We start from the raw sequence: 27,063 nt of genomic DNA, 5'->3' as shown, positions 1-27,063 counted from the left end.
TTTTTTTTTTTTTTTTCTGGTTGGGATGTCTGAAAGCTTTAGAATGTGACAACAGAGATTGGTCTCTTAGCTTGAACTGTCTCTTCACACCTCGAGGCAACTATTTACAGCCTCAGGATGTTCTTCTAAAAACAGTAGGGCATTTTGCCCCTCTTAACCAGGGTTTCACACTATTTGATCAACACTGTCCATAATGGACCTTGGTTGGCCATCTGTTCCTCAGCAGGTCATTAAGAAAGACACACAGGTCATGACCGTAGAAAATGGGAAGATCTGAGGGACTGAACTAGGAAAGGGATCCAGCACTGCACACAGTCCTCTCTTGTTTTAACTGACCCTGTGGTGGACCCTCTAGTCACTGCCTGCATCCAAAGCACAGGTGGAATTCCTGCGGAGGATGAGTGGGGGTTAAGCTGAAAGGTAGTGCAGGTTTTGAAGGTCAAGGTGGGATTAACATGTATTACTCATACCCGGAGACTATTTGATACTAAACACAGGACGCTCTGAGTTGATGGTGAAGTCTGAACCCCAGAAGAAGCAACAGCCTAGAGAATGGTAGTGGATACTACCGCAGTGAGATATGGTTGACCTTGTTTCAAAGAACTTCCCTCTTGGTTTTTTTTTTTTTTTATGTACAGATTCTGTAGTAACGATGCTCACTGAGGAAGTCTTTTTAAATGTTTCTTTCTTTGCAGCTTGATATCATAAATTACATCACCTGTATTCCTTTTGCCCTCAGAGGACTAGAAGAATATTTGGCCAATAGCGTCTATGCATGAATAGTTGTTCAGATTCCCTCATCCCCCCTTCTCCCTCCCCCACCCTTCTCTGTCTCTGTCTTCCTCTTTCTGTCTCTGTCTCTGTCTATCTCTCTGTCTCTCTGTCTCTCTGTCTCTCTCTCTCTCTCTCTCTCTCACACACACACACACACACACACACACACACACACACACACACCACTATTCCACTCCATGAGATATTTTTATTGCTTCCTTCCAAGTCTGCTTCACATTGCCCACATTTCAGGTAGCTGTTTATTATTTACTATCTAAACAACTATGTGTTAGCTTAAAGAAAATGACTCTGTGTGTGTGTGTGTGTGTGTGTGTGTGTGTATACGTGTATGTACGTGTGTGTTTGGGATTTTTCTTAGTTTCCTGAAAGACTATTTGTCTGATGGCTTAGGGGAGAAAATAATTTTGGATTCTTTGGTCGAAGAGTCAAGTTTATTATCACAATTATTACCATCATCGTTATAGCATAGCAAAAGCCAAGAAGGATGAGCTTCAAGTCTTGATTGCCTATGTGATTAAATACTAATAAAGCAGTAGACCAAAGGAAGGTTTTTTTTTCTGTTAAATTATGTGTACATGTGTTTATGACCAAGTCTGTGTACATGAATTCAGGTGCCTGAGGAGGGCACTGGATCTCCTGGAACTAGAGTTACAGGTGGTTGTGAGCTGCCCACTGTGGTTTCTGGGAATTGAACTTAGGTCTTCTGCAAATGCAGCCTTAACTGCTTAGCTGGGAGCCCAGAGTTCTGTTTTCCTCTCTCTAAAAGGACCATCACATGTTACAGACTTTGGGGGTATTAGAAAAGATAATTGCATAGATGGGCTTATATGTAGTTAGATATTCAATAGTTAGAGAGTTGAGGTTGTTATGAAAGCAAAGAGGTCTCCAGATGCAGAGTCTCCTTCCTTACCTCCTGCATTTACCTTTCTGGAAATAAAGAGTTTTCTCATGTGTGGGGATGGGAAGAAAAATGGGATTCAAAGATGGGAGGCCAACAGACCAACTCCAAGAAGACACAAGGAACACGGGACAGGAAAGCTTTCGAGAGAACCACAGGAGATTTAACTGGGAAGACACTGTAGGCATCTGGGGACCGTTCACTGCCTTTCCACTTGCTCATCATCCTAAGTGCTGAGAATCACGTGAGATAACCAACCAAAAAAAAAGTCCTTTAATCCCATTTTATTTACTTTCTGCAAGTTAACTTTTAAAGACTTTGTGTTGGGTAAATAGTAAAAATGAAATCACTTACCAAGGGTTAATATAAAATGCCAAAAGATAATCAGTCCAAAGACATGAAGGCAGCAGGGTTAAGAAAGCAAAGACACTCCTACGCCTGTGAGCATTAATAAACAACAGATGCAAAGATGAAAACATGGTAAGGGTTAGTAATTCAGCTGTGAACAGATATCAATTAGTTACCTGCCAGGGTCAACTCATACCACAGTTAAATATCATTCCCTCTGTAGGCTTCCAATGGAGGGCTTAAAGGCTACAATATTGACCAAATCAGCTTCTATTCACACAAGTCCTCATTGTAATCAGAGACAGCATCTTCAACTTGGCATCAGTTCCTCTGCTCTGAGGAGAATTCACTTTTCATTCGACTCACAGAGGCTCATTAGCTGGCTGGCGGATTATTCTCAGCCATCGCCCCTTCCAATCTAACCTGGTTTAAGAAGCCAGGCAGCAGAACAGCAGCTCGTCTGAGCGGATATAGATGGGCAGGTCACTTAAGTGGGTTCTGGGGTGGACCAGGCTTCCTTATCGAGCTGCACCACTTGATGTGACTTTCCATATTATTTTCAATTTACACCCTTATCTGGTTTCTTTTCTTTTCTTTTTTTTTTTGAGACAAGGTTTCTCTGTGTAGCCCTGGCTGTCCTGGAACTCACTCTATAGACCAGGCTGGCCTCAAACTCACAGAGATCTGCTTGCCTCTGCCTCCTGAATGCTGGGATTAAAGGTGTGTGCCACCACCATCCAGCCCTTATCCAATTGCTAAAGCTATTCCTTAAACTACCAACTCAAATGCTACTTGGGTATCATTCATTCAACTTCAACACCTCATCTGTGGTCTGGGGTTTTTCATTGGTTCTCATCAGAGTGGAAGTAAAACATTAAGTAATTGCATTTTGATTCTAATTGAAGTAAAATGTCTGATTGAAATCTGATTGCAGATATTTAAACAGCACTCAAGACAGACCATCCATTCATGTGGACTGGAAAATATCCTGAGATGCATCTATAGTTAGTGTGAAAACTGTAATCTTGTCACTTTAGTTAAAACAAATCCCCGCTGAGATGGCTAATCTCACTCCCTCGGAATATGCTCCTGCTGGTGAAATGTAGTTTGCAGGAGAATTTGCTTGATTTTATAGAAATGTCCTGAAGGGAATTCTTTTCTTTGCTTTTAGTTTCCCCAGAGTGGTCTATAAATCTTACAAGTTGTGACTGACCATGAAGCTCGTGAATACCTGGCTTTCTTGGGTCATGGAAACAACTGGGACAGTTTCTAGATGGGCCTTATAGCAGTGCTTTGGGGACCCGGTCTTTTAAAGGGAAGAAATGGGAGTTGGTGAGTCTCTTAATCTTGAGAAGAGTCCTAACACATTAGAACAAACCTTCTCATGTTTCTGAAATTGTCAGCATCAAGGACTTATAAATTCTCTTTCTTCATAACGGGATTGATCATATTTTAATAGAAAAACTCTCTTCATGTTAAAAATGTAAAATGACCCAAAGTGCAGTCCTATCAAACAGATTCTCATTTCAATCCTGTTTTCAACTAGAGTGATCATCATCCACACTGAGAGAGGAAGATTTTACATTTTAAATAAGTTTTTTTTTTCCCTATTGATTCTGCAGGGTGAAATTTCTGGTCTCTCAGATATATTTCTTTACCATTAGTCTCTTTGGGGAAAGTGGGTTCATGTAAACACTTCTCTGGTAGCCTGTAAACTACATGCCCTAGTTGCATGGAAAATGTTTACTTGATTGGTGATTCTCTTGGATATCATAAACAGTATTGCCATTTATTACACACTGTAGTGTGGTATAATGGCAACTAAAATTATCTCTCGACATTAATCTAATTCCCCAAACATCTCTTCCCTCTAGGATCTTCCTTCCCTAGAGGGAAATGTCAATTGGAAATGACAAGGGGCTCATACAATTTTTTAGTTTGCCTGTGTCTTTGATCCAAGAGGTGAGAGCTTTGGGCTGCACACCTTTACTTCATTTTTGAATGGAAGTGTTGGTTCCCAACACCAGGCACTCAGCCACATTGCTTTATTTAAGTCTCCCCCTGGACCTCTGGCTGCCTTTTGTTCATGTGGCTGTTGTGCTGGAGCCCTTCCTCAGCACAGCTTTGAACTTCGTGGTCACTTTTTCCTCTACTTAAGAATTGTATTCCGTTTCTAGAAACCATTTTGACTCATGATGATCTAGTCATTGACTGCCCACTGAAATAAAGGAAGGACAACCAGAAAAAAAAATTGTCTATGCTTTAAAGACAATAAAATCAAATTTGGCGCATGTGCTGGCCAGCTAAGCCATCTGGAGACATGTCCCAGATTAATACTCACCAACTGTAGGGAAGTTTCCCTTCCCTCTCCAAGGATGCAAAATTGACGAATGTGCCAGCTCCACACTCCCTGTTTGAAAGAGGCAAAACTAAGGTTATTCCTTGATGGAGCACTCTACCTGACAGAAAGGTCATGACAGCCTTTGTCCAGCTTATCATGACAGCGTTAAAAAAAAAAAGACAATGTAAGCTTTGTGTGATTCTCTTTCGCATACAATACCAAAAAATAAAGAAAGATAAAACACAAAAACAGCCCCTTGAAGTGCAGCAAATCAAACTCTTTGAGTTGAAACAGAGTCTCCTCACAATCCTTTCCAAAAGGTGTTCATGGCCCTAGAATTCATCTGCACCTCCATTGCTGCCCCTCTGCATTGTGCTTGTGTATGGCTGTTTATTGCATGCTTCCTCAGAACTGGATATTACAGCATGCTACTGCCATGTTGTCTACTAAATGCAGGTCACGGTCACCCCACCTCTTCCCAGGATATGAAGTCTGGTGGCTTCTGGGTCACCAATCTTTAGTTTTCTTTTCCAGTGTTTCTGAAAATCTCTCTCTCTCTCTCTCTCTCTCTCTCTCTCTCTCTCTCTCTCTCTCTCTCTCTCTCTCTCTCCTTCCCTCCCTCCCTCCCTCCCTCTCTTTCCCTCTCCTTCTCTTTCTCTTTGTATCTCTCTGTGTGTGACATGCATGTGTGCGTACAAGGCACAGGACCCTGCGCACATGCGTATTTAGACCAGAAGAGGACAGAGAACTTAGAGAGTCCTGTTCTACCACTCCCTATCTCACTCCCTTGAGGAATAGTCTCTCACTAACCCTGCAGCTAGGCTGGCTCCCAGACAGGCCCCAGGAATCCTCTTCTCTCTGCTCTCCACCTGGCTTTTTATGTGGATTTGAACTCAGATCCTCAGGCTTGTGAATCAAGCACTCTGACCCACCAAGTCATCCCTCCAGCCCCTCCTCCTGGAAAGCTTCCCACCCAGCTGTCCCACAGCGTCATCCGACGCCCTCCCCCCTTATGTATGGTTATTCTCTGATTTTCCCAACTCTATTGCTTTCTTACATTTCTCTCTTCAGCCAACATTGTCCCTAGACAGCCGGATCTTAGAACGGACTGCCTCCTCACCCGTGTCTACAGTTAACTCAAACTCCTCCCTCCCCAAAGTGGAATCCTGATGTTCCCTGACTGACTTGTGCACACCTGCAGTCCTCACTGGTCTCTCTCTGGTGGCAGCACCATCCTTTCTGTTGTTAGGGCCAAACCTCTGTAGTTATCTTTTAGGCATTCCCCTTATAATTCAGTTTCTTAGCCAATCCCATGATCTCTGTTTTCAGGGAATATCCTGAATCTGGCCATTTCTCTCCTTCGTTGCTAACACTCAGGATTAGAAACCACCATATCTTTTTCCTAGAGTAGTGGTTCTCAACCTTCCTAATGCTGTGACCCTTTAATACAGTTCTTCATATTGTGGTGACCCCCACAATTGCTATTTCATTGCTACTTCATAACTGTAATTTTGCTACTATTACGAATAAATATCTAATATGCAGGATATCTGATATAGGACCCCAGTGAAAAGGTTGGTTGATCCCCCAAAAGATTGCAACCTACAGGTTGAGAACCACTGTCCTAGACTGTGATGACACCTCCTCCAGCTCATGTGCCCCCCTCTTCATCACCCTAATATAGCCTGTTTTCTACATAAAACCAAAATGAATGTATCAAAACTCATCGGATCTCATTAATCTGCTCCAGACTCTGCTGTGACTGTTCATTTCACCCAGAGTGAGAGCCGAGGGCCTCGCAATGGCTTGTGAAGGCCTCTCTGGTCGGGCATCACCTGCCACTCTTCCCTGCACCTCCTCTGCTTGAACTGTCCTGGCATCTCAGCTAGTCTTTGAATACATTAGCCATGACTTTGAGCCTCTATATCAGGTATTCTTTACACTGAACACTCTTTCCACAGATGATGTACAGCCATCCTCACCATGCCTCCCAAGCCTTTGTTTTAAATGGTTACTCTTCACCAACCTTTCGGGGTCTCTGTCTGTATTCTGGCACTGCTGATCTCCATTATTTATTCTTATGACCTTCTAACACACTACGAAGTTGTAGTTTTATCTTTAGTGTATATTATCTGTCTCCCCCATTGTATGGCAGACTCTATCAAGTGCTACTAAGGTCCAGTACAGCCAGACACTCGGCATTCAGTGTGTTGCTACATAGCAGGTATCTATTAGAATTTGCCAAGCAAATGAATGAAGTTTTGGTGACCTGCACAAGCTCACACAGTTTCTAAGTCTAGACCTTACTTGAGGAGTGCAATGTTACAGACCCTGTAGCCCTACAATGTACAAGTCCCCCAGCATCCTGAGAGTTATTACAATACCAACCTTCATAAGCTGGTGGCCATATTCACAAGTGACCACTGTCATCTGTCATGACCTCCACTTTTATCCTTGTACTTAGCTTGAGTCAGTTTGTGTGTTTAAAAAGGTCTTTTCCTATACACGTTGCTAGCTAGGTTGTAAACTCCCATTGGACTTGATTTTCTCTCTCTCTTCCTTTCTTTGTGTGGACAGAATCTCACTATGTATTCCTGCTTGGCCTGGAACTCACTATGTAGACAAGACTAACTTCAAAATTCACAGAGATCCGACTGTCTCTGCCTCCAGAGGGCTGGGATTAAAGGCACATGCTACTACCCCTAATTTATTTTTAATATACCATATAAGTCATTGCTTAAATCATGATGAGAGAGCAAACTGTAAAAGACATTGGTTTGTAATTCAGCTGGTCAACAGTGTAAACATTCGAACCAAATTTCTCAAAAGCAGTTGTTACCAAATGAGCAGCAATGTCCTCAGGGAACGGGTAGATTATTCCAGCAATGTGAAGAAAGTAGTGGAAAATGTGTCTAAAGAAGAGGACTTGATGCTTATCCTAGTAGTAGAGTGCTTGCCTAGAATGCACAAGGCCCTGGCTTCCTTCTACATCACACACACACACACACACACACACACACACACACACACACACACACACTTAAACAAACAACCACACTTTTCTTATTACATCATCATCACACACACAGAAATGAACAGCCACACTTTTCTTATTACATCACATACAGACACACACACACACACACACACACTTAAACAAACAACCACACTTTTCTTATTACATCATCATCACACACACAGAAATGAACAACCACACTTTTCTTATTACATCACACACAGACACACACACATACAGAGAAATGAACAAGCACACTTTCCTTACTACATCTCTTTCACACACACACACACACACACACACACACACACACACACACACACAGAAAAGAACAAGCACACTTTTCTTATTACATCACATACAGACACACACACACACACACACACACACACACACACACACAGACACACACATTTATGTACACAGAAACAACCAACCACACTTTTCTTACTATATTACACACGCTTACACACACAGAAATGAACAAGCACACTTTCCTTACTATATCTCTTACACACACACACACACACACACACACACACACACACACACACACACACACAGAAATGAACAAGCATACTTTCCTTACCTAGCCATCTGCAGGTGCTTCTTCCTGAGAATGACAAGGGTCACTAGTAGCAGTCCAATTAAAAGTGTGCTGAGGATGGCCAGCACCGAGATCACCACCACGTTAGGGTTCATCTCTGTAACTAAAGAGAAAAGCCGCATGTTGCTATGGGTTACAGGACACGGAGGCTGACAGCCATTCCTAGACTCTCATCTGCCCTTCAGAACATTGAGTTTATGATGAAGATGATGATGGCAACAACCGTGTTTGTCTAAGGCAACCAGTGCCTTGTCTTCAGTAGAGCTCTGGGGCTGACAGTTGGTCCTCAGGTATATGGAGAAACTGAGTCTGTGGCCTAGGCCCCCGGCATACAGGATGCTCTTATAAAGAAAAGCTGCAAGTGTGAAAGGTATCAATGCCATGGCTTGCAACTATTGGAAAATTAAAAATCATTACCATGCATTACCACTGATTAACATTTTCAAAAACTTTGAATGGTGGCAGGTTCTCATTTTAAAGTCAGGAAGCACAGCTGTATAGTTTTCTTTGAGTTAATAATATATAAGAGCAAGGCATTAGTGAGCTGCCATCTGTGGCGGCATTTTCCACGTTACCAGAAGCAGGCATTCTCACTATCTGTAGCCATATGCTCGGAGGTTTCCCATCTGCACAGACGCAGAGATTAAATCTATTAATAAATTGGAGAGTCCTTAAGAGTGGGGTTGCTCTCATGTGCTTTCTCTGATGAATGGTCTGCTCATCACATACGAACAGGATACCAGAGGCAGGGAAACAGGTTCCATGTCTTTATGAAAGTCTCCATGGTGAGCCAGGGGAGATACATGTCCTCCTTTGCAGGTCAGAAAAAACAGAACTGATGGGCATGGTGGCACGTCCTGTATCCCGGGACTTGGGAGGCTGAGGCAGGAGGGTTAAAGGTTTGGGGGCAGTTTGGACTATATGGTGAGTTTGAGGCCAGCCTGAGCTACATGATAACCATCTCAAAACCCCACAGAATCAATCCTCAATGACTTCAGTACTTGCTGCTTTCCACCTCTGCTTGGGTTTGTGGCCGAGTGCTGAGAAGAGAGAAGAGCAGGCTAGTCAACTCTTTGGAAGTTTATTTCCCCAAGCTTATTTGTTTTCCCTTGTAAGGAAACCAGACAGAAAATTTCACCTGTTGCTCTAGGTTCCCAAGGAAAGGACAAGAATGAATAGACATTAAAGTATATTTTTAGTAGTGTCACGGAAGCCAGGTACGGTGGCATATGACTGTAATTACAGCTTTTGAAGGAAGGAATGAGGCAGGGGAATTCTTATGAGTTCCAGGCCAGCTAGGAATATGCAGTGAGAGCATGTATCAACTTTACTCTTCGAAAACAAAAACAAAGCAAAACAAACAAACAAACAAAAAACTCAAGCAAAATCCAGGAGAAAAAGTGCTATGAGATGTGAGATGAAACACCATTAAAACACTGCCCATGTCTGTGTTCATCTCTTCTTCTTATAAGTAAGAAGTAAATAGCAAAGACTCAGAAACAAAACAAAGCAACACCCCATACTACTCATCCCTGCAGTCAGCAGCTAAATGCGTGGCTAGTGTGACAGACACAAGAGGGAATCCATGAAAGGGTCAGTGTGCTCGTACGCACAGCTGTCTTCACAGGGTTCTTCACGGATGGTCTGTCGCTCCTGCTGTGAACAGTGCACATACTATAATGCAGGAAAGCAGCGAGGAGGCCAGCACTGTCCCAGGCCATGGGTTCATCACTAATTTTCCCGTTAGCATGGCTGAAGTAGCAGTGTTCTCACTTTGAGTTTAAGTAGGAGTTGTAACTAACTATTCTTTGACCAGGGCCAGCAAAGGACCAGTACAGAGGAGCATGAGTTGGTCAGGAATGTGTGTACCGCTCTTATGGATTCCAAGGATGGTGGCCTTGGTGATCTGCTAGCCTTTTTACAGCATATATTAGGGCTTTCTGTATTTTTACTTGTAATTTTCAAAATAACCTAAAATGGAGCTGGAAAGATGGTTCAGCAGGTAAAAGCACTGGCTGCTTTTGCAGAGAACACGGATTTGGTTCCCAGCACCACATGTTGGCTCACAACCACCTCTATCTCTAGTTCCAGGGGGATCTGACATCCTCTTGTGACCTCTGGGGGCACCAGGCATGTACATGGTGCACAGACATCCATGCAGGCAAAACAATCATACTTATTAACATAAAAATAGAAAGAACCCAAATAACCAAAATCTAAAATTCATATACTGTTATTCTATATTTACATATTGAAAAAAAATTTCAAGACAATATACATCTTTTTCTAAGTCACATGTTCTAACCAAATGCACTTTGGGGTTGGAGTCAAGGTCTCTCTGAACCCATAGCTTGGGATGTTTTCGGTGGAAGACTAGTTCCATCAAAAGACAGACTATGCATATTTAAAATGAAACATTAAAGGACATATAGAAACATCCAAAGAGCAGATTGCCTTGTTCTGTACAATTACCCATTGTGGAGACAGCTATGAATGTCGGAACACTGGGACTGTTGTGGCTGAAGCTGGTCACGCTACAGTTGTAGGCTGTGGCTGGAAGGAGGCTGGAGATGGTCACAACGTGGGAGGAAACAGCTATCGGCTCCTGGAGGTGGAGAAAATCAAATTCATTTCACGCCACCCTTATTTATTTTGTCATTAAAACTAGTTTTTCATACCAAGAAGGTTGTACGTAGAGTAAAGCAATTAAAAGACGGAAAAGGTTAATAGTGAAAAATCTTTCCTTCTTCCTCTATTCCCTGCCACATCATTCTGTTCCATGGAAGCAGCCAACATTACTGGGCGTTTCCTTCCTTGTACATATTTGTTTTTTTTTTTTTTTTTTTGGTTTTTCGAGACAGGGTTTCTCTGTGTAGCTTTGCGCCTTTCCTGGAACTCGCTTTGGAGACCAGGCTGGCCTCGAACTCACAGAGATCCGCCTGGCTCTGCCTCCTGAGTGCTGGGATTAAAGGCGTGCGCCACCACCGCCCGGCTCCTTGTACATATTTGATGGAGGTGTGAATGCAGAGGTCATGTTGACAATCATGAATGATGATGATATAGTTCACACACTCCTCTGTTGATTTTCACTTCAATTATCAATATCTTTTGGCATTCTTACTGTAAGTTTGTATTAAGATGTTTTATCCTTTTTAAATGACAAAAAATTTAAAAACTACGTATATGTATGTATATATGAATGTTTGTCTGTCTGTATATATGGGTGCCACGTGCATTTAGTGCCTTGTGCTAACCAGAAGAGGGCACCCTATCCCTTGGAACTGGAGTTTCTGACAGTTGTGAGCCACTGTGTAGGTTCTGGGAACCAAACCTCAGTTCTCTGCAAGAATAGCAGGCTTAACATCAAAGTCATCTATCTCTCCAGCTCTTATTTTTATCATTTTTTAAGGAGTTCACACAAGTCCTTTCAAAGTTCATACTTGACCCCACCAGCCTCCTATTGATGAAGGTTCAAGTGGTTTGTTGATTTCTTTGTGTGCTATTGTAAACAATACTAAGGAATACAGCATCTTGCAAACATAGGAACATATGTATAGTGTTTTTATGTATGTGTGATGGTTAACATTGATCATGAACTTGACAGACCCTGGAATCACCTATGAGATGAGGGATTGTTTAGATCAAGTCAGCCTCTGGGCACATCCATGACAGGTTATTGTGATTAGGTTAATTGAAGTGAGAAGATCCACCCTGAAGGAAGGGGGCACCATTCTCTGAGCCTGGATCCTGGACTGCCTTTAGAGGAGGAAACTATCTAAACAAAGACACCATGTTTCTCTAGATTGCTGATGCAACATGACCATCTGCCTCCAGCTTCTGCTGCCAGAACTTCTCCACTGTGAAGGATGATACCCCGGAACAATGAGCCGGAAGAGACTCCTTCTCCTGCAAGTTGCAGAGACTCCTCCTGCAAGTTTCTTTTGTTGGGGTATTTTATCACAGCTACAGGAAAAACTACAACACTAGGTATGGACACGCATGTGTGGTGTGTGCATGCACAAACACACACACACAGATACACACACACACACACACACACACACACACACACACTGCCTGTGAAGTTATGTACATATATGTAATCATACATTCCCAGCAGTTAACACTCAGTCACAAACTATGCCTCTATAATACTGAAAACTATTGAAAACCAGTCCCTCACAGGCCAGCTTACCTGGTCACCACTGATGTGTGGTAACGAGGGTTTTCCTGTATTCTTTCTAATGTGGCATATTTGTCTGTAGGATTTTCCAATGACAATTGTGTCTAGTAGTTTTATTTTGCAATTTTTATCATGAAGGAGGTTATCAATTTTTCATATGTTGAGGGATCCTTTGTTCTTGGCTTCCTATGTGTTTGCTTAGGGGTGTTGCTCTTTATCTTTTTCCTTGTAGTGTCTCTCTCTATGTTAAGAACCTAACCTGTTAGTCTGTGTTCTTCTTTTTAATCACACCCACCCAAAACACGGTGATAGACGGTGCTCAGAAGCAGGATGATCTCACTTTTGAGAAGAGTAAATGGCTCATTGGGTGGCTCCATGGCCAGGCAGTGACACTCATACTGTACAATAGAAACAATAAACCAGCCCGACACTCTTTCTCAAAAGATCCCCAAACACCCCAGGCTAACAAGATGGTGGCCGGCAGCACTGATTTCCCATCCTATCCATCACCTTGTCCAGAAAAGAATTGCAGCAAGGAAAGAAAGCCTGGCTGCCAGGACTAAATGGCCCCAGGTAGCTGACTAACCATTGTGTTGCTAATGGAGACATCACTATAGTTACAGAGGAGAAAATCCATCCGTGGCAGGACAGTTATTTTCCAAAAGGTTCTGAGGACAGAGACAGGGCTCAGCTGCTCAGCACAGATCAAAAGAGAGAAATTTGTAGATGCGTCTATCAAAGGGACAGGGGAATCAAAGCCCATTATCTCAGCAATCAGTGGGAAAAGGTCTGCTCTCCCAGCCTTCCCATCCTTCCTTCTCAGGCATAAGGCCTTCACTTATTGAAAGAGCATCAATTATTCATGCTGGAAGAATTACTCTACCCCCTACAGTGTATGAACTCCCTCACTAACCTGCCCTTTCCCCCACCTCTGGCTATAAAGCCTTCCTTCCTTCCTTCCTTCCTTCCTTCCTTCCTTCCTTCCTTCCTTCCTTCCTTTCTCTTTTATTTTACTTTTCTGACTCAGTTACTCTCAGAGCTGAGTGTCCACTTCTCCTGCCCTTCATCGTGACCTGGAGAGCAAGGTAGTTTATTGTTTCTGCTGTTTATGACCCCAAAGCTTTAACAATAACCATGTCTCAGATTTTCGTCTTTTAAATTATTTCACCAATATGACTCTTTGCTGGGGAACTTATATTTCACTTATTTCTCTACTTGCACAATACCTGAAATGATTTCTTTTATTTGTAGTGTCTTTTTAAGTGTAAAATAAATTTAAAAATTAATAAAACAATTTACAAATGATTAAAAGAAAAAATTCAAGACAAGTGTTGATTCTACTTTTTGTGTTCTCTAGAATACCTTTCAAAAACTGGGCAACTAGTTCCTATTAAAGTATACTTTAGATGTCAAGGTCCTCATAAGTATACTCCATAAATACTGTCAACTGCTATCTACAAAGCCCAAATGAATAAGCAGACAGTTTTCACTTTGTGTAATTCCATGAAACAAAATGCTTTCAGTTTGTTTCATTAGCCTTAACCAAAAGTAACCCAGAAGTAAAGTCGAGGCAATCAGTACCTGGAGTTTGGCATCATGGCTAGAGCCGAGCTGTTGACAGAGAACTTCGAAGAAGTCAGCAATGCCCTCCTCGACCCACAGCAGGGTCACCGACGTCTGTGTTTTGTTCACTGCGAAGAGTGATTTCGGAGGGGCTGGTTCTGAAGGAAGAGCAAAGTTTTAAACAATGAAATGACATGTATCTCTTCATTCAGTAGTAAATGGGTGGGACGTGCAGAGAACTCACAGGTAGGCAGGTAAGAGCCATGTTTTATACTACTTGTGAATGATATGCCCCTCCACAGAGCCTGCCGTCTCCATCCAAAGGCAGAATGCGTGCTGTCCTTCCCTGCTTGTTTCACAACTTCTCCTTTTGGACACTTCTGTTTTCTACTTCAGCTTTATAACCAGAGACTATTAATAGTTTCTGTGTCATCCATCCCGGAGTTAGCGTTGTCCTGACAACACATAACTTCTTGGATGAGACACAGGAAAAAAAGATGAAGAAGAAGAAGAAGAACAGAAAGATGGGGAGGGGGCTCTTGCTCCTAATGGGATGATGAAGCTTGGGCCTTAGCCTCAACCTGTTTTCCTTTCTTTGGATGCTGCTCTTAGGTCGGAAGACTGGATTCTTGAAACTTTAGTGAAAATTAAGAGAGATAAAACTGAAAAGATATGATTTTTTTTTGAAAAGGATGATGGAAGAGAACCAGATTCTCAATAACATGTTAGAGATAAAAAATTTTATCATAGCCGGGCAGTGGTGGTACACACACCTTTAATCCCAGCACTCAGGAGGCAAAGACAGGTGGATCTCTGTGAGTTTGAGGCCAGCCTGGGCTACAGAGTGAGTTCCAGGACAGGCTCCAAAGCTACACAGAGAAACCTTGTCTCAAAAAAAATTATCATAGGCTTTTTATCTTGATCAATAAATTAATTCATAGTCAAGGGCCCCACACTGTGCTATCTGGGCCACTTTGTCTTCCTTTCTAGTTGAGTCACAGGCTTAGTTGGCCTGGTCGTCTGTTCTGGTAAGTTTTCTATATTCCTGTCTTCCATGTCTAGATTCTTTATCTCTACTCATGCCACTGTGTTATGATGCTATGTGGTGGATGCTATGTTGTGGATGCTGTGTTGTGATGCTGTGTGGTGGATGCTGTGTGGTGGATGCTGTGTGGTGGATGCTGTGTGGTGGATGCTGTGTTGTGATGCTGTGTTATGGTGCTGTGTGATGGATGCTGTGTTATGATGCTGTGTTGTGATGCTGTGTTGTGATACTCTGTTATGATGTTGTGTGATGGATGCTGTGTTATGATGCTGTGTTGTGATGCTGTGTTGTGATGCTGTGTGGTGGATGCTGTGTGGTGGATGCTGTGTTGTGATGCTGTGTTATGGTGCTGTGTGGTGGATGCTGTGTTATGATGCTGTGTTGTGATGCTGTGTGGTGAATGCTGTGTTATGATGCTGTGTGATGAATGCTGTGTTATGATGCTGTGTTGTGATGCTGTGTTGTGGATGCTGTGTGGTGGATGCTGTGTTATGATGCTGTGTTGTGATGCTGTGTTGTGATGCTGTGTGGTCATGCTGTGGTCTTCCCTTCTAGATTCTCCAGTATGTAAACTGCTGAGTTCCACTCCTGGGCTGAAGCTGGGTCCTTATTATCTGCTGCAGATACCCTTGACATCGCTTGCTTGGACATACTGTATCTTCCCCCTCTGGGTAGAGCTGGCAGTGTGCTCTCCCATCTGCATCCCATTTCAGATAGCCAGATCTCTGCTGCAGATCTTCCACAGTTGTTAATTGGATTTCTTTATAATTTCTGCCCCACTCTCCTGAATCTGGTCCCTAGCCCTGGATTTTCACAGAGCTTGAATGTCCTATGAAACTGTTGACCCCTTTCAGTTCTTTCTGGTCAGATTTGGGCATCCTTTGTAGAAGACCATAATTATGGCATGGTAAAGAAACAAGTATTTAAAAATAGTACTCACTGCAGGTGGCCTGCACTTGAGTCTAACTAGAAAGTCATTTTCCAGTGAGAAAGTGACAAGTTTGGGTGAGAGAGTTAAAGGAGAGCAGAGTCAGCTCTGGAGAACTGAAAAGCACAGTATACGTCAGGGTCTCCTTTTCATTGGCAAGCACTACCCACTCCTCCAGGCAGGGTTCTTTCTTGCTTCTCTTCTGAAGAAAAGGGACAGATGAAACCTCAAGTGTCAGAGGTCAATGTCAGAGGTCAAGGTCATATCCTCCACTTCTGACAGGCCTTCAAGTCAGGTTTAGACCTGCAGGGGTTTGTGCCTGTTGTTCCCAGATTGCGACCCCCAGAGAGACCACCAAAGACAAGCATGCCAGAATGCAAAAGCAAGGTTTAATTCTGGATATCCAAAAGCAATACAAGCCTAGGCAGGGACTTCGTCCAGTACATCCAACGCAGTGGAGGCTGGAGGAAGTGTCCACCTCTCTGCAAGCTCAGTTTTTAAAGGCAAAAACCACAAGGTTACATCATTTAGGGGTGCTAGTACGGGTACAATTCTGATTGGCTCGCTTCTAGGGGCTTTCTAGAAATCATGGCTTAATTTTACTTCTAAGGGGATGGTTGCCTACCACCATTTCTCATTGGCTGCCCTGACGTGGGGACATTTCTGTGGTCAGTTACCCTGGAAACCAGGGAGAGGACATTCCATAGTCCGGCAGTCATTACCTCATGACTACCTTGTGACTCTGTACTTTTACATTTCCTGGTTTCTGGAATCTGACCTGACTGGTTTCAGCAACTCATGGCCTATTCCAGTAACTCATGGCCTGTACCTAAAAGGAGAAATCTTAGGCCTTAGTTTTATGGTGAAACCATTTTGGTCTTATTTCTAAGATGGCTCATTTTGGTCTCACAGTGCCATCTTAAAATCGTGTCCTTGGGAGCAAATGTGCATGGTCGGGGCAGCACTGGATAAAGCTAGGCTTTCCTTTTTCTCTTCTGAAAATACACACTACAAAGTCACTCATAGCAGCACGCACTTGTGATCCTCACACTTGTGGTGTAGAAGCAGAAAGACCTGGAGTTCAAGGGCAGCCTCTGTTCCAAAGCGAGTTTGAGGCCAGTCTAGGTTATATGAAAACCTGTCTTAAGAACCAACCTGATTAAAACAAACAGATAAAAAGAAGTAGTTATGTTTGGTAAATCGCTTGCCATTCAAGCACCAGGATCTGGTTCAGATCCCCAGCACCTACACACAAAGCCAGGCATGTTGGCCTGCAATTCCAGCATTGAAGAAACAGCTACAGGAAGATTCCTGGAGCTCTCTGGAATCATCAGGCTCTTGGGTGAATGAAACTTTGTTTCAGAAAGAAATGTAGAGAGTGATTGGGAAGTGTCAGTTGACTTCTGACATCTCCACACCCTCCAAACACACACTCATACACACGTGTGTGCACATCCATATGAATGTGCATGTAACACAATACAACACTACACACAACCCTATCAAGTACCATGTACAGAATTTGGACAGGATGGAAGACAGCTATGCTAAGTACCATTTAATTTATACGGATCATGAGAGGACCAAGCTGTTGCTTCTCTGGAGGATCGTGAGAGGACCAAGCTGTTGCCTCTTTGGGGAATGGAAATGACCTCTGAACTCAGAGCTGGTGCCCAACCCTTTGTGTTCCTTCTTTCACTTGGAGGTTGCAAAGGGAATAATCAGGTTAATTCTCAGTCTGGGAGCAGAACCGAATGTCTTTAATGTCCCCAATTCATCTTTTTCTGCTAATCTACATCTGTCTTCCTTTTTATGGGGGAGGCAAGGACAGGGGAGCAAAAGGGAGACTATACTATCTTAGAAATCACTATGTGCTTAGACTGCCTTATACTCATGACAATCCTCCTGCCTCAGCTTCTCAAATGTGGGGATTAAAGGCATGTGGCGGGATGTCCCACTTACTGTTTATTTTAATGTCACTCATGGATGTAACTGTCCACTGAATGGTATTTATGAGGTCCCATTAAACCCAAAAGTTCAGATGGGCTCCCCACGTCTGTTTTATTCCTTTAAACTGGATGAGTTTTACACGTGTGGCATTGATAGTAAGACGATATGGTAGTAGTTCTGTAAAAAGCATCTCCATGACTGATGTGAAAAAAAAAATCTATTTTTTGATCTTCAGCCTCACTGTGAAGAGTTTTCTAGAAATTTCTTCATGTATAAAAATACAAATGGAGAGGCTTTTCCATGTGTATCATAATTGCGTTTTTTTATTCTTTACAGTAGAATAGGTCTTATAAATTATTCTCAACTTTGCCAAACCAAGTATCTCTCCTTCAAGCAGTGGCGGCTAAGTGGAGGCAGCACGGTGCTCAGGTGGACGGTAGCAAATCTGCAGGAGAAAGCTCTCTTCAAAGTGGGGGAAGGGTAACTGAGAGAAGAGGGAGAGAAATTCCTCAGGATGAGTTATGATAAGTATGCCATTAAAAACTGGACAAGGAAAGTTTGTTCTAAGCAACAAGAATCTGTCAGATCTGGGGCTTCCAGACTCTTCTCATCGACCCAGGAAGACTCTTTTCCTGAATTTAATCAGCAATTTGAATATTTTAAAAAAGAATAGTGAATTATATAAAAAGTACTTGGGTAAACATTTAGCATCTGAAAATGTATTAAATTATGAATTAAAGACCAAAGAGATGGATTAATGATTAAGAGCTAGCTACTTTTCTAGAGGACCCAGGTTCAATTCCTAGTATCCTCATGGAGGTTCACAATTGCCTGCAACTCCAGTTCCAAGGGATCTGACACCTTCTTCTGGCCTCTGGGGGCACCAGGCACCGTGTGGTGCATGCATGCAGACAAAGCACCTATTTAAAAAAAAATCTTATTAACAATGGGGGTGGGGAAGTACTCATTAAATTCCTAACGTACCCAATAAGTTTTACAAACTCTTGTCCATAATCAAACTACATCTTTAAAACATTCTCATTCACATCTAAGTTTTCATGACTGAGATGAAGAATGTCAAGCTGATGTCCTAAAATCCAGTTTCCAAAAAGGGAAGAGAAAGTCACAGAGTGGGTGTGGGCGGTTCCTCCCATGTCTGCCAAAAGAATGAAGGTTTTAGAAAAAAAAATATTCCCTCATCCAGTAAAACGTAAGAAGCAGATGCATACAAGGTACAGGGCTCTGTCTCCAGCTCCTGGCTGGGTGGTGTGTAAAGGCAATGCTCATAGGGGAATGTTGCTATGTGCAGATTCTTGTGGCAGTCAAGCTTGGGGGTTTCTCATCTCTGGCGTCTTGCACGTGTGTTTGACCCTGGAAAGCAGAACTTCACAAGGGTGGTTTACAAGAATGGAGTTGGGTTTTCTCTTCCTTCATTGGCCACTCCATCCTACCCTGTCTTCTTGGAATCTTCTCTTTGTTCAGTCTCTGGGTGCCAGAATGTGGGCCACACCCAAGGCTTCTCACTTCTGTGTCTAATTAGTCCATGGTACTCTAACTCAGACATCCCAGAGCAGAAGTTCCCTGTGATCTCTGGACACGGATCATCTCTGCTGGATGCCTGCACTTTAGTTTTCTATAGTTTTCCTCTCTCTCTCTCTCTCTCTCTCTCTCGTTTGAAGAACCACAGGCTCTTAACACGCCCCTCCCCATTCACCTTTCACCGCTCCTGCTTGTCTCTGGGTCTCACTGAGTTGCACAACCATGAAACAGAGTTGCTCAAGAGCCAAGCCAAGGAGTCATTCTTAATTTTTCTTTCTTTCACTTCCTACATCTGTCCCAAAAGAAAGTTCTGGAGCCTCAATCTCCAAAATAACTCCTGGATCCTGTCCAGTTCTCTCCATTATAGCCATTTTAACTAAAGTAACTAAATCACAGTGATCTTTCCCATAGTAGGACAACTAAGCTCTTTAAGTAAGTTGTTGACTCAACTCAACTCTTTAATTCTGACGTGTGTGTGTGTGTGTGTGTGTGTGTGTGTGTGTGTGTGTGTGTGTGAGAGAGAGAGAGAGAGAGAGAGAGAGAGAGAGAGAGAGAGAGAGAGAGAGAGAGAGAGCGCGAGCCCGAGCGTCTGAGCATACATACACATGCTTAGATGGGGCCAGAGCACTGTGTTGGGAGTTTTCCATCTCTCTCTGCCTATTCTTCTGAGGCAGGGTAGGGTCTCTTCTTGAACCTAGTCCTTTTTTCTTCTAAACTAAGCTGAAGCCAGCAAACCCTTGTGGATCTACCTATCTCTGCCTCCCTTGGTGCTAGGGTGGGAGCCAAAGCTTTGTTTTAAGTTTTAATTACTGTGCCTATGAGATTTATGAAAGGAAAATGCCTCTGACCTGTAAGCCCTTGCCCAGGGACAGATATTTTCTGAGGTGCTGGAGGCTGTTGTTCATGTGAGATAACAAGCCACGTGTTTTCACTCCCCTAACCAAGTCTGCTTGACCCAGCTGCACTGGATATACTTGATGTAGGCAAGAGATACACACGCAGAAAGTTTGCAGAGATGTATGCTTGCCTCTGACTGGACTTGGTGGGAAACACATAGGTCTATGTGTTTGCCTTAATAAGCCTCTGCAAAATGTGACTTGTCGCCATTTTCTGGGAACCCCAGAATGGACCTAGCCAGAGTCCATCATCCAGGTCAGTATTTAATTAAAGCTTGATTCAATTTTGGCTCAAAACTGTGGTAGAGGTCTTATTCTTGCAAGGTGGGATTAACACGAGGATTGCAGGTGTTTGTGTGCTGACCTGTTATGTGGTTGTGGGATCTGCACTCTGGTCCTCACAACTGAGGAGCAAGCACTCTTAGTCACCAGGCTACATCTCCAGCCCTTCAACCCTATTTTGTCCCTCAAATTACCAGAGTCATTATTTTAAATATCAGTTCTCTCAACGACTTCTCGTTGTTCTAAAACTAAAATTCCACTCCCACATCTTGGAAGTCGTCAGCAGCCTCCTCCCTCTGGCTAGCATGCTTCCCCAACCACACTGTGGTTTTTCTGTCCCTCAGACCTCAGCCCCCACAGCTTCTTCACAGAAAGCTTTCACCACAGTATCACTCCACCCACAGGGCCGGGCTTTAATGTTTTCTGAAGTATTTATTAGGGTTCTCTTGTTCTCTATAGCATAAACTACTGGACAGAAATTAAGTAGCCCCCTGGGGTCCATGTCTACATGTATAAGATCTAAGCAATGTTTAAGACTCTCCATCATTGCCTCTTTCAAGGTATGAAAATGGATTCATACAAATGTATCCTTTCAAAGTTGGCCCAAGTTTCAAGTCCATTCACAAGTCTCTGGGAACCCAAAGTTGCTAACGAAATGATTGGCATTACACAGCACACACAGGACCATTGCTGAGGCAAAACTTTATGTGGGTGCTGTTGATGTGACGATCAAAAATGTTTGGTAAATATGAAAAAAGACTTCATACCCACTCATATGTCATCTCGGTGAGCTTCTATTATATCAGACTCATTGACAGTTTGATTTATTTCCACATAAGTTGACTCTACCTAACAGTATCAGACAGAGGCCTCAATCACAGAAAAGTGAACTGCAGTCTAGTCCAACTGATTTTGCTTCAGTTTAACGGTAATTTTCTGATTTGAACAAACTATGGAAACATCTGTATGTCAAAGCTGTATTTTTTACAAAGTAGAATTAATACAATGTCTGTAAATTTTAAGATGAATGTGATCAAGAAACACAAAATGACTTGAATATAAGTGTCACAAAACAAAAAAGTCTGCCAAAATGCCCTCAATTCGGTTACCAGTACAGTGAAATGTTCTTTCAGTCTACTGAAACATACAGCTTGCTTTGGTTAAATATTAACCAGAATACTATATAAATTTGAGCTCCACAGTCCCATTTCTATGTGACAATGTCTATTGAAAAGCAAAGCCTTGTGCTGCAAAAAAAAAAACTGAAGGAGTTTATAAAGCTCACTAATATGGTTACTAAAAGCCAGACATCATCACAAGGAGATGACAAGTTAGATTATTTGTTACCTGCGAAAAAAGAGAGCTGTGATATATCCAGCTCATCTTGCTTTCAGACAAGAGCAAGATGGAGGCAGCACTCCATCTGATACCCATGTACAGATAAGAAAATGTATCGACTTTGAAGGCTACGATGCCATGGAAATTATTTCTCTGGAATCTCACTCTTCATCTTGAAATGTACAAAGGAACTTTCTCACCATGTTCAGACAGTTCTATCAGGGAAATACAGAGGCTCAAAACCACATGATGTGGGGTGGAGAGATGGCTCATAGGTTAAGATGACTTGTTGCTCTTCCAGAGGACGCAAGTTCAATTCCTAGCACTCACTTGGAGGCTCACAGTTGTCTGTAACTCCAGTCCCAGGGGATCTGACACCCTTTTCTGGCCCTGTCTTCATATGATAGACATATATGCAGTTCAAACACCCATACACATAAAACGAATAGTTAAGAAAATAAAACCCAACAACACACACGATATAGGAGAAACCATCACTGTTGAAACCATCACCCTCCTGTACAGGTGTGATAATGTCATTCATACCTTCAGTCAGAGAGATGGCATAAAATGGGAATGAGGCAAGCAGTAAGCCCATTGAAAATTCTCCTGTGGTACATTCACTCTTGAGCTTTCATTTTAAGGGCAATTGAAAAACCCAGTGGCAGAGGAAACAGTTAGGACCCAAGAAGCACTGACAGCTCTGCAAGACACCCTCTGGGTTTGGGGAAACTGAGGCACTGGGGCCATGAGCACAACCCTCTTGTCTCTCACTACAGTTACCTGCAAGTTGGTTTAGAACAGACCTTTCAGCCCATGAACGATATCAGAGTTTTATGGTGGTATTTTATTTGTACTGAAATGTGATTTTAATTGTATGTTAATAAATAAAGTTGCCTGGGGGTCAGAGCTATTAGAACCATAGCAAAAGCTGGGCATTGGTGGTGCACGCCTTTAATCCCAGAACTTGGTAGGCAGAGCTAGGTAGATCTCTGTGTGTTCAAGGATACAGCCAGCATTGGAGACACACGCCTTTAATCTCCATACCATAGAAGACCTGGAGGGCTGTACAACAGACAGTGACGAGCAGTCATGTGGTTGGTTTTACAATCAATGAGAAGGCAGAACAGAAAGTCTATATAAAGACAAACAGACAGGAAGTAGGTCTCTTTCGGAGAGGTCTCTTGGCTTAAGAGGCTAGCTGCAGCAGGCGGGTAAGGCTCTTAGCTCTGATCTCTTGACTTTCTTCTTTGCATTGGTTCTGTGTTTCTTATTTAATAAGACGGTTGGTTATATCTACAGAGTTCATAGCTGGAATCATGGAAAAGTGATTTGTTTTCTCAAAAAAAAGATCATACATGCTGGAAGTTTGTGTCTTCTTCATTCCTACAACCCATGTGCAGCTGCTGGGAGAGTAGGTTATCTGCAGTACCTGAAATGTTCACTATCAGGATTCTCAACAGGAACAGTACTGCCCCCTTGAGGGTGTTTTGAAATTTGCAAAAATATTTTCCATAGCCATAATAAAAGGAGTTAAATGATCACATTGTGTCATGTCACACATGATTTTCCTTAAATTAAAAAAAATTATTTTCTGTGTGTGTGTGTGTGTGTGTGTGTGTGTGTGTGTGTGTGTGTGTGTGTGTGTATGTATGTGTGTACACTGTGTGCCATGGTGCTTGTGTGGCAGTCAGAGGACAAATTTTGGGAAATCGTTCTCTCCTTCCATCATGTGGGTCCCAAGCACATAACTCAGGTCATCATGCCTGGCAGTGCTGTGGGAAATGCTTTTGTACACTGATTTAATAAAACTGATTGGCCAGTAGCCTGGCAGGAAGTATAGGCAGGGCAAGCAGACTAAAAGAATGCTGGGAAGAGAAAGAGCAGAATCAGGAGTCATCAGCCAGACACAGAGGAAGCAAGATGACAAGGCAGAACTGAGAAAAGGTACTAAGTCACGTGACTAAATATAGATAAGAATTATGGGTTAATTTAAGTGTAAGAGATACTCAGTAATAAGCCTGAGCTAATGGTCAAGCAGTTATAAATAATATTAAGTCTCTGTGTGATTATTTTATAAAAGGCTGTGGGTCATGAGTGAGAGAGATTTGTCCTGACCACTGGCAGACTGTGACACAGGAAAACTTTAGCTACATGGCAGCAGGTGCTTTTACCCACTGAATGATCTGGTCAACCCCTTGTGACTTTCTAATATGACACCAGAATAAACCCATCATGAATAGAGATTGTACATGCTTTTCTATTTCATGATATTAAGCAGTTTTCAAGGAATTAAGTAAATTAATTTTTAAAAGGTTGTCATAAATAATAATCTTTGCATGGAATTAATGTATTACTTTAATATTATTCAACACTTTACTTCTGTTTGTAGATCAGCATCTCGGTAAGGATTTGTTTTTGCCATGCTGATAAGAATCAGAGACCTTTGAAGACTTGGAGGTGAAGAAGAACCTACTGATTGGGTACACCGAAGAAAATGATGTTTTGTTTGAGATTCTCTTTTCTTTAAAAAAAATTGTTTTTTACATTTATTTCCTTGTTGGGGGATGGGAGAGAGAAGATGCCAGAGGACACATGTGGAGGTCAGAGGACAACCTGCAGGAGTCAGTTATCTCCTTCTACCACATGGGTTCCAGGAATGAAACTCTGTGTCAGATTGGCAGTGAGCACTTGTCTGCTGAGCTGGCTCCCCAGCCCGTTGTTTCTGATTTCCTAAGCATTTCTAAAAGTAGCTTCCTGACAACAATACAACTCCAGAGTGCTTATGCTTCCAGTGAGATGAGCCTGTGTGAGCCTCTTTGCAGTGAGATGTGCCTGTGTGAGCCTCTTTGCAGTGAGATGTGCCTGTGTGAGCCTCTTTGCAGTGAGATGTGCCTGTGTGAGCCTCTTCACTCATAGCTACAGATACCAGCATAAGAAATAACAGAAATAGTCTGAAACTCTCGTGAACACACTCAAGCATATGAGGAGTTAGCACGTGTCTGAAACAGTGATGGCAGCATGTTGTAGTAACTATTTGGAAAATATATTTGCTTTTTGTTATACATTTTAATTTTGAAACACACATAACAAAAATGCTGAAATCTCTCCTGCAGGCCTTGGAGATTGATGTGATGCATTTAATTTATTTCATTTAGTTTGTTTGCGACAGCACTGCACTCTGTCACCCAGGCTAGGCTGGAACCCTCCTGACTTCAGCATGCATTTACTTATAAGTGGCTGTGTTTACAGTAATGATGCCCCAGAAGTCTACCACACAACTTTCTGCCAGCTCATGTGGTGGTATGGTGTTCCCCAAAATATTGTGCACCCTAATAAACTTATCTGGGATCAGAGACAGAACAGCCTCAGATACAAAGGCTAGAAAATGGTGGCACTCACACCTTTAATCCTAGCATTCCAGAGGCAGAAATCCATGTGTTCAAGGATACAGCCAAGCATGGTGACTCACGCTTTTAATCCCAGAAATCGAGCCTTTAATCCCAGGGAGTGATGGTAGAAGGCAGAAAGATATATAAGGTGTGAGGATCAGAAACTAGAAACATTTGGCTGGTTAAGCTTTCAGGCTTTGGAGCAGCAGTTCAGCTGAGAGCCATTCGGATATGAGGACACAGAGGCTTCCAGTCTGAGGAAACAAGATCAGCTGAGAAGTTGGCCAGGTGAGGTGAGCTGTGGCTTGATCTGTCTCTCTGATCCAGCATTCACCCTAATAACTGGCCTCAGGTTTGATTTTATTAATAAGACTCTCTAAGATTCCTGCTACAAGCTCACCCTCCATCATCTATGGCCAATGATAGAGTGACATTTCCCAAACTCTCTTTAAGTATCAAAAATGAAATGTATCCTTAATACATGGTGGACTTTTCAATGACTTATTATTATGCCTGCACTACTTACTGGGTGCAGGGTTAGACAAAGTGTAAAGTGCATTCATTGGTAATGATCAAGTTTAGCTTATTGATTCCCATGTCATTATTTCTTGGTATTTAGAGCCTTAGAGCCCCCTCCACCAACTCATAATCAAATACAACAGGTTACTGGAAAGAGAGCCAGCTTCCCATGCTGCCTTCCTTGCTCTGCTATCTCTCCAGTTAAGGTAATTTTCCTTGGTGTCTCACCCTAGCAAACACTTCCAGTTTCTTGCCACCCACTATAACTTCAGCTTTACTCCAGGCTGTACTCGTGTCTATGCTTGCTCAGTTATTTATGAGGGAATAATTAATCTTAATATTGATTCATTTCCTTATTTTTTAAGATTTATTTTGTTGTATTTGTGTGTGTGTGAGTGTCTGTTTATGCAGGTGTGTGTATGTGTGTGTGTGTGTGTGTGTGTGTGTGTGTGTGTGTGTGTGTGTGCAGGTGCCCACAGTGGCCAGAAGGGGTGGTGGGTCCCTTGGAGCTGGAGCTACAGCTGTTTGTAAGCTGCCTGGTGTGGGGTACTGAGATCGAGATTCCTCTCAGTGAGTAGTGAGTGCTCTTAACCCCTAAGCCATTTCTCCAGACCTCCTTTCCTGTATTTTATATTCCTTGTGTGGACTACTACTGATCTTCTCATTTTTTAAGCCCAAACTTAGTCATGTCTGCTACACATAGGCATCAAGCAGTTCCAGCCAAGCAAATAGCTGTGTCTGAATACACCTGCAGGGAGCCTATATTATTATGTAACAGATTGATATAATCTTCTCCTGGCCAATGAGAGTGAGTCTGTCTTTCCCTCTGAGTTCCCTGTTACAAATTATTTTCCTCTTATGGTGATTTTAGTAGAAATATGAAATGATACCAACTTAATAAAGTCAAGGTATTTTACTCAACCTAAGTTACTAAGGAATAATGTTTTTATGAAAGGGAAGGCTGTTGGCACGGGTGAAGACACTGACCTAGTTAACCAGTGAGGTCTTCCATTTCTAAAGTCTTAAGGCTACTTGATTCCTCCAACACTGCTAAGAAGGGCAAAGGTCCATGTCATGGCGCAGTTTACACGCCACTCTCACAAACTCATACCAACGTGGTTGTATTCTTCTAATGTGTCTACTTTGTACTTATCAGAGAGAATTAGTTTGGTTCCACTGTGCTAAGGAGCCCATGCTGAATAAGGGATGTAAATGCTGCTTCCCCACACAGCATCTTCACCCTGACCCATAATGCTGCTTCCCCACACAGCATCTTCATCCTGACCCATAATGCTGCTTCCCCACACAGCATCTTCACCCTGACCTATAATGCTGCTTCCCCACACAGCATCTTCACCCTTCACCCATAATGCTGCTTCCCCAACACAGCATCTTCACCCTGACCCATAATGCTGCTTCCCCA

General features: G+C 42.6%; 1 protein-coding gene across 1 annotated transcript in view; it reads right to left on the bottom strand.

The window, feature by feature from the left end:
- Ptpro (protein tyrosine phosphatase receptor type O) overlaps positions 1-27,063 on the bottom strand; it is a 213,685-nt gene that overhangs the window by 37,098 nt on the left and 149,524 nt on the right. Inside the window, exons 13-17 of the mRNA XM_052719820.1 lie at positions 13,770-13,909; positions 10,478-10,610; positions 7,988-8,108; positions 4,383-4,451; positions 2,048-2,131 (exon numbers count right to left, since the gene is read on the bottom strand). Coding sequence (XP_052575780.1) covers positions 2,048-2,131; positions 4,383-4,451; positions 7,988-8,108; positions 10,478-10,610; positions 13,770-13,909 — 547 coding nt within the window. The remainder of the gene's footprint in view (positions 1-2,047; positions 2,132-4,382; positions 4,452-7,987; positions 8,109-10,477; positions 10,611-13,769; positions 13,910-27,063) is intronic.

Source organism: Peromyscus californicus, unplaced genomic scaffold (assembly GCF_007827085.1).
Source record: "Peromyscus californicus insignis strain IS unplaced genomic scaffold, ASM782708v3 Scaffold_6__1_contigs__length_162567912, whole genome shotgun sequence".
Taxonomy (NCBI): domain Eukaryota; kingdom Metazoa; phylum Chordata; class Mammalia; order Rodentia; family Cricetidae; genus Peromyscus; species Peromyscus californicus.
Note: the sequence above shows the minus strand (reverse complement) of the source record. Positions and strands in the feature narration are given on the sequence as shown.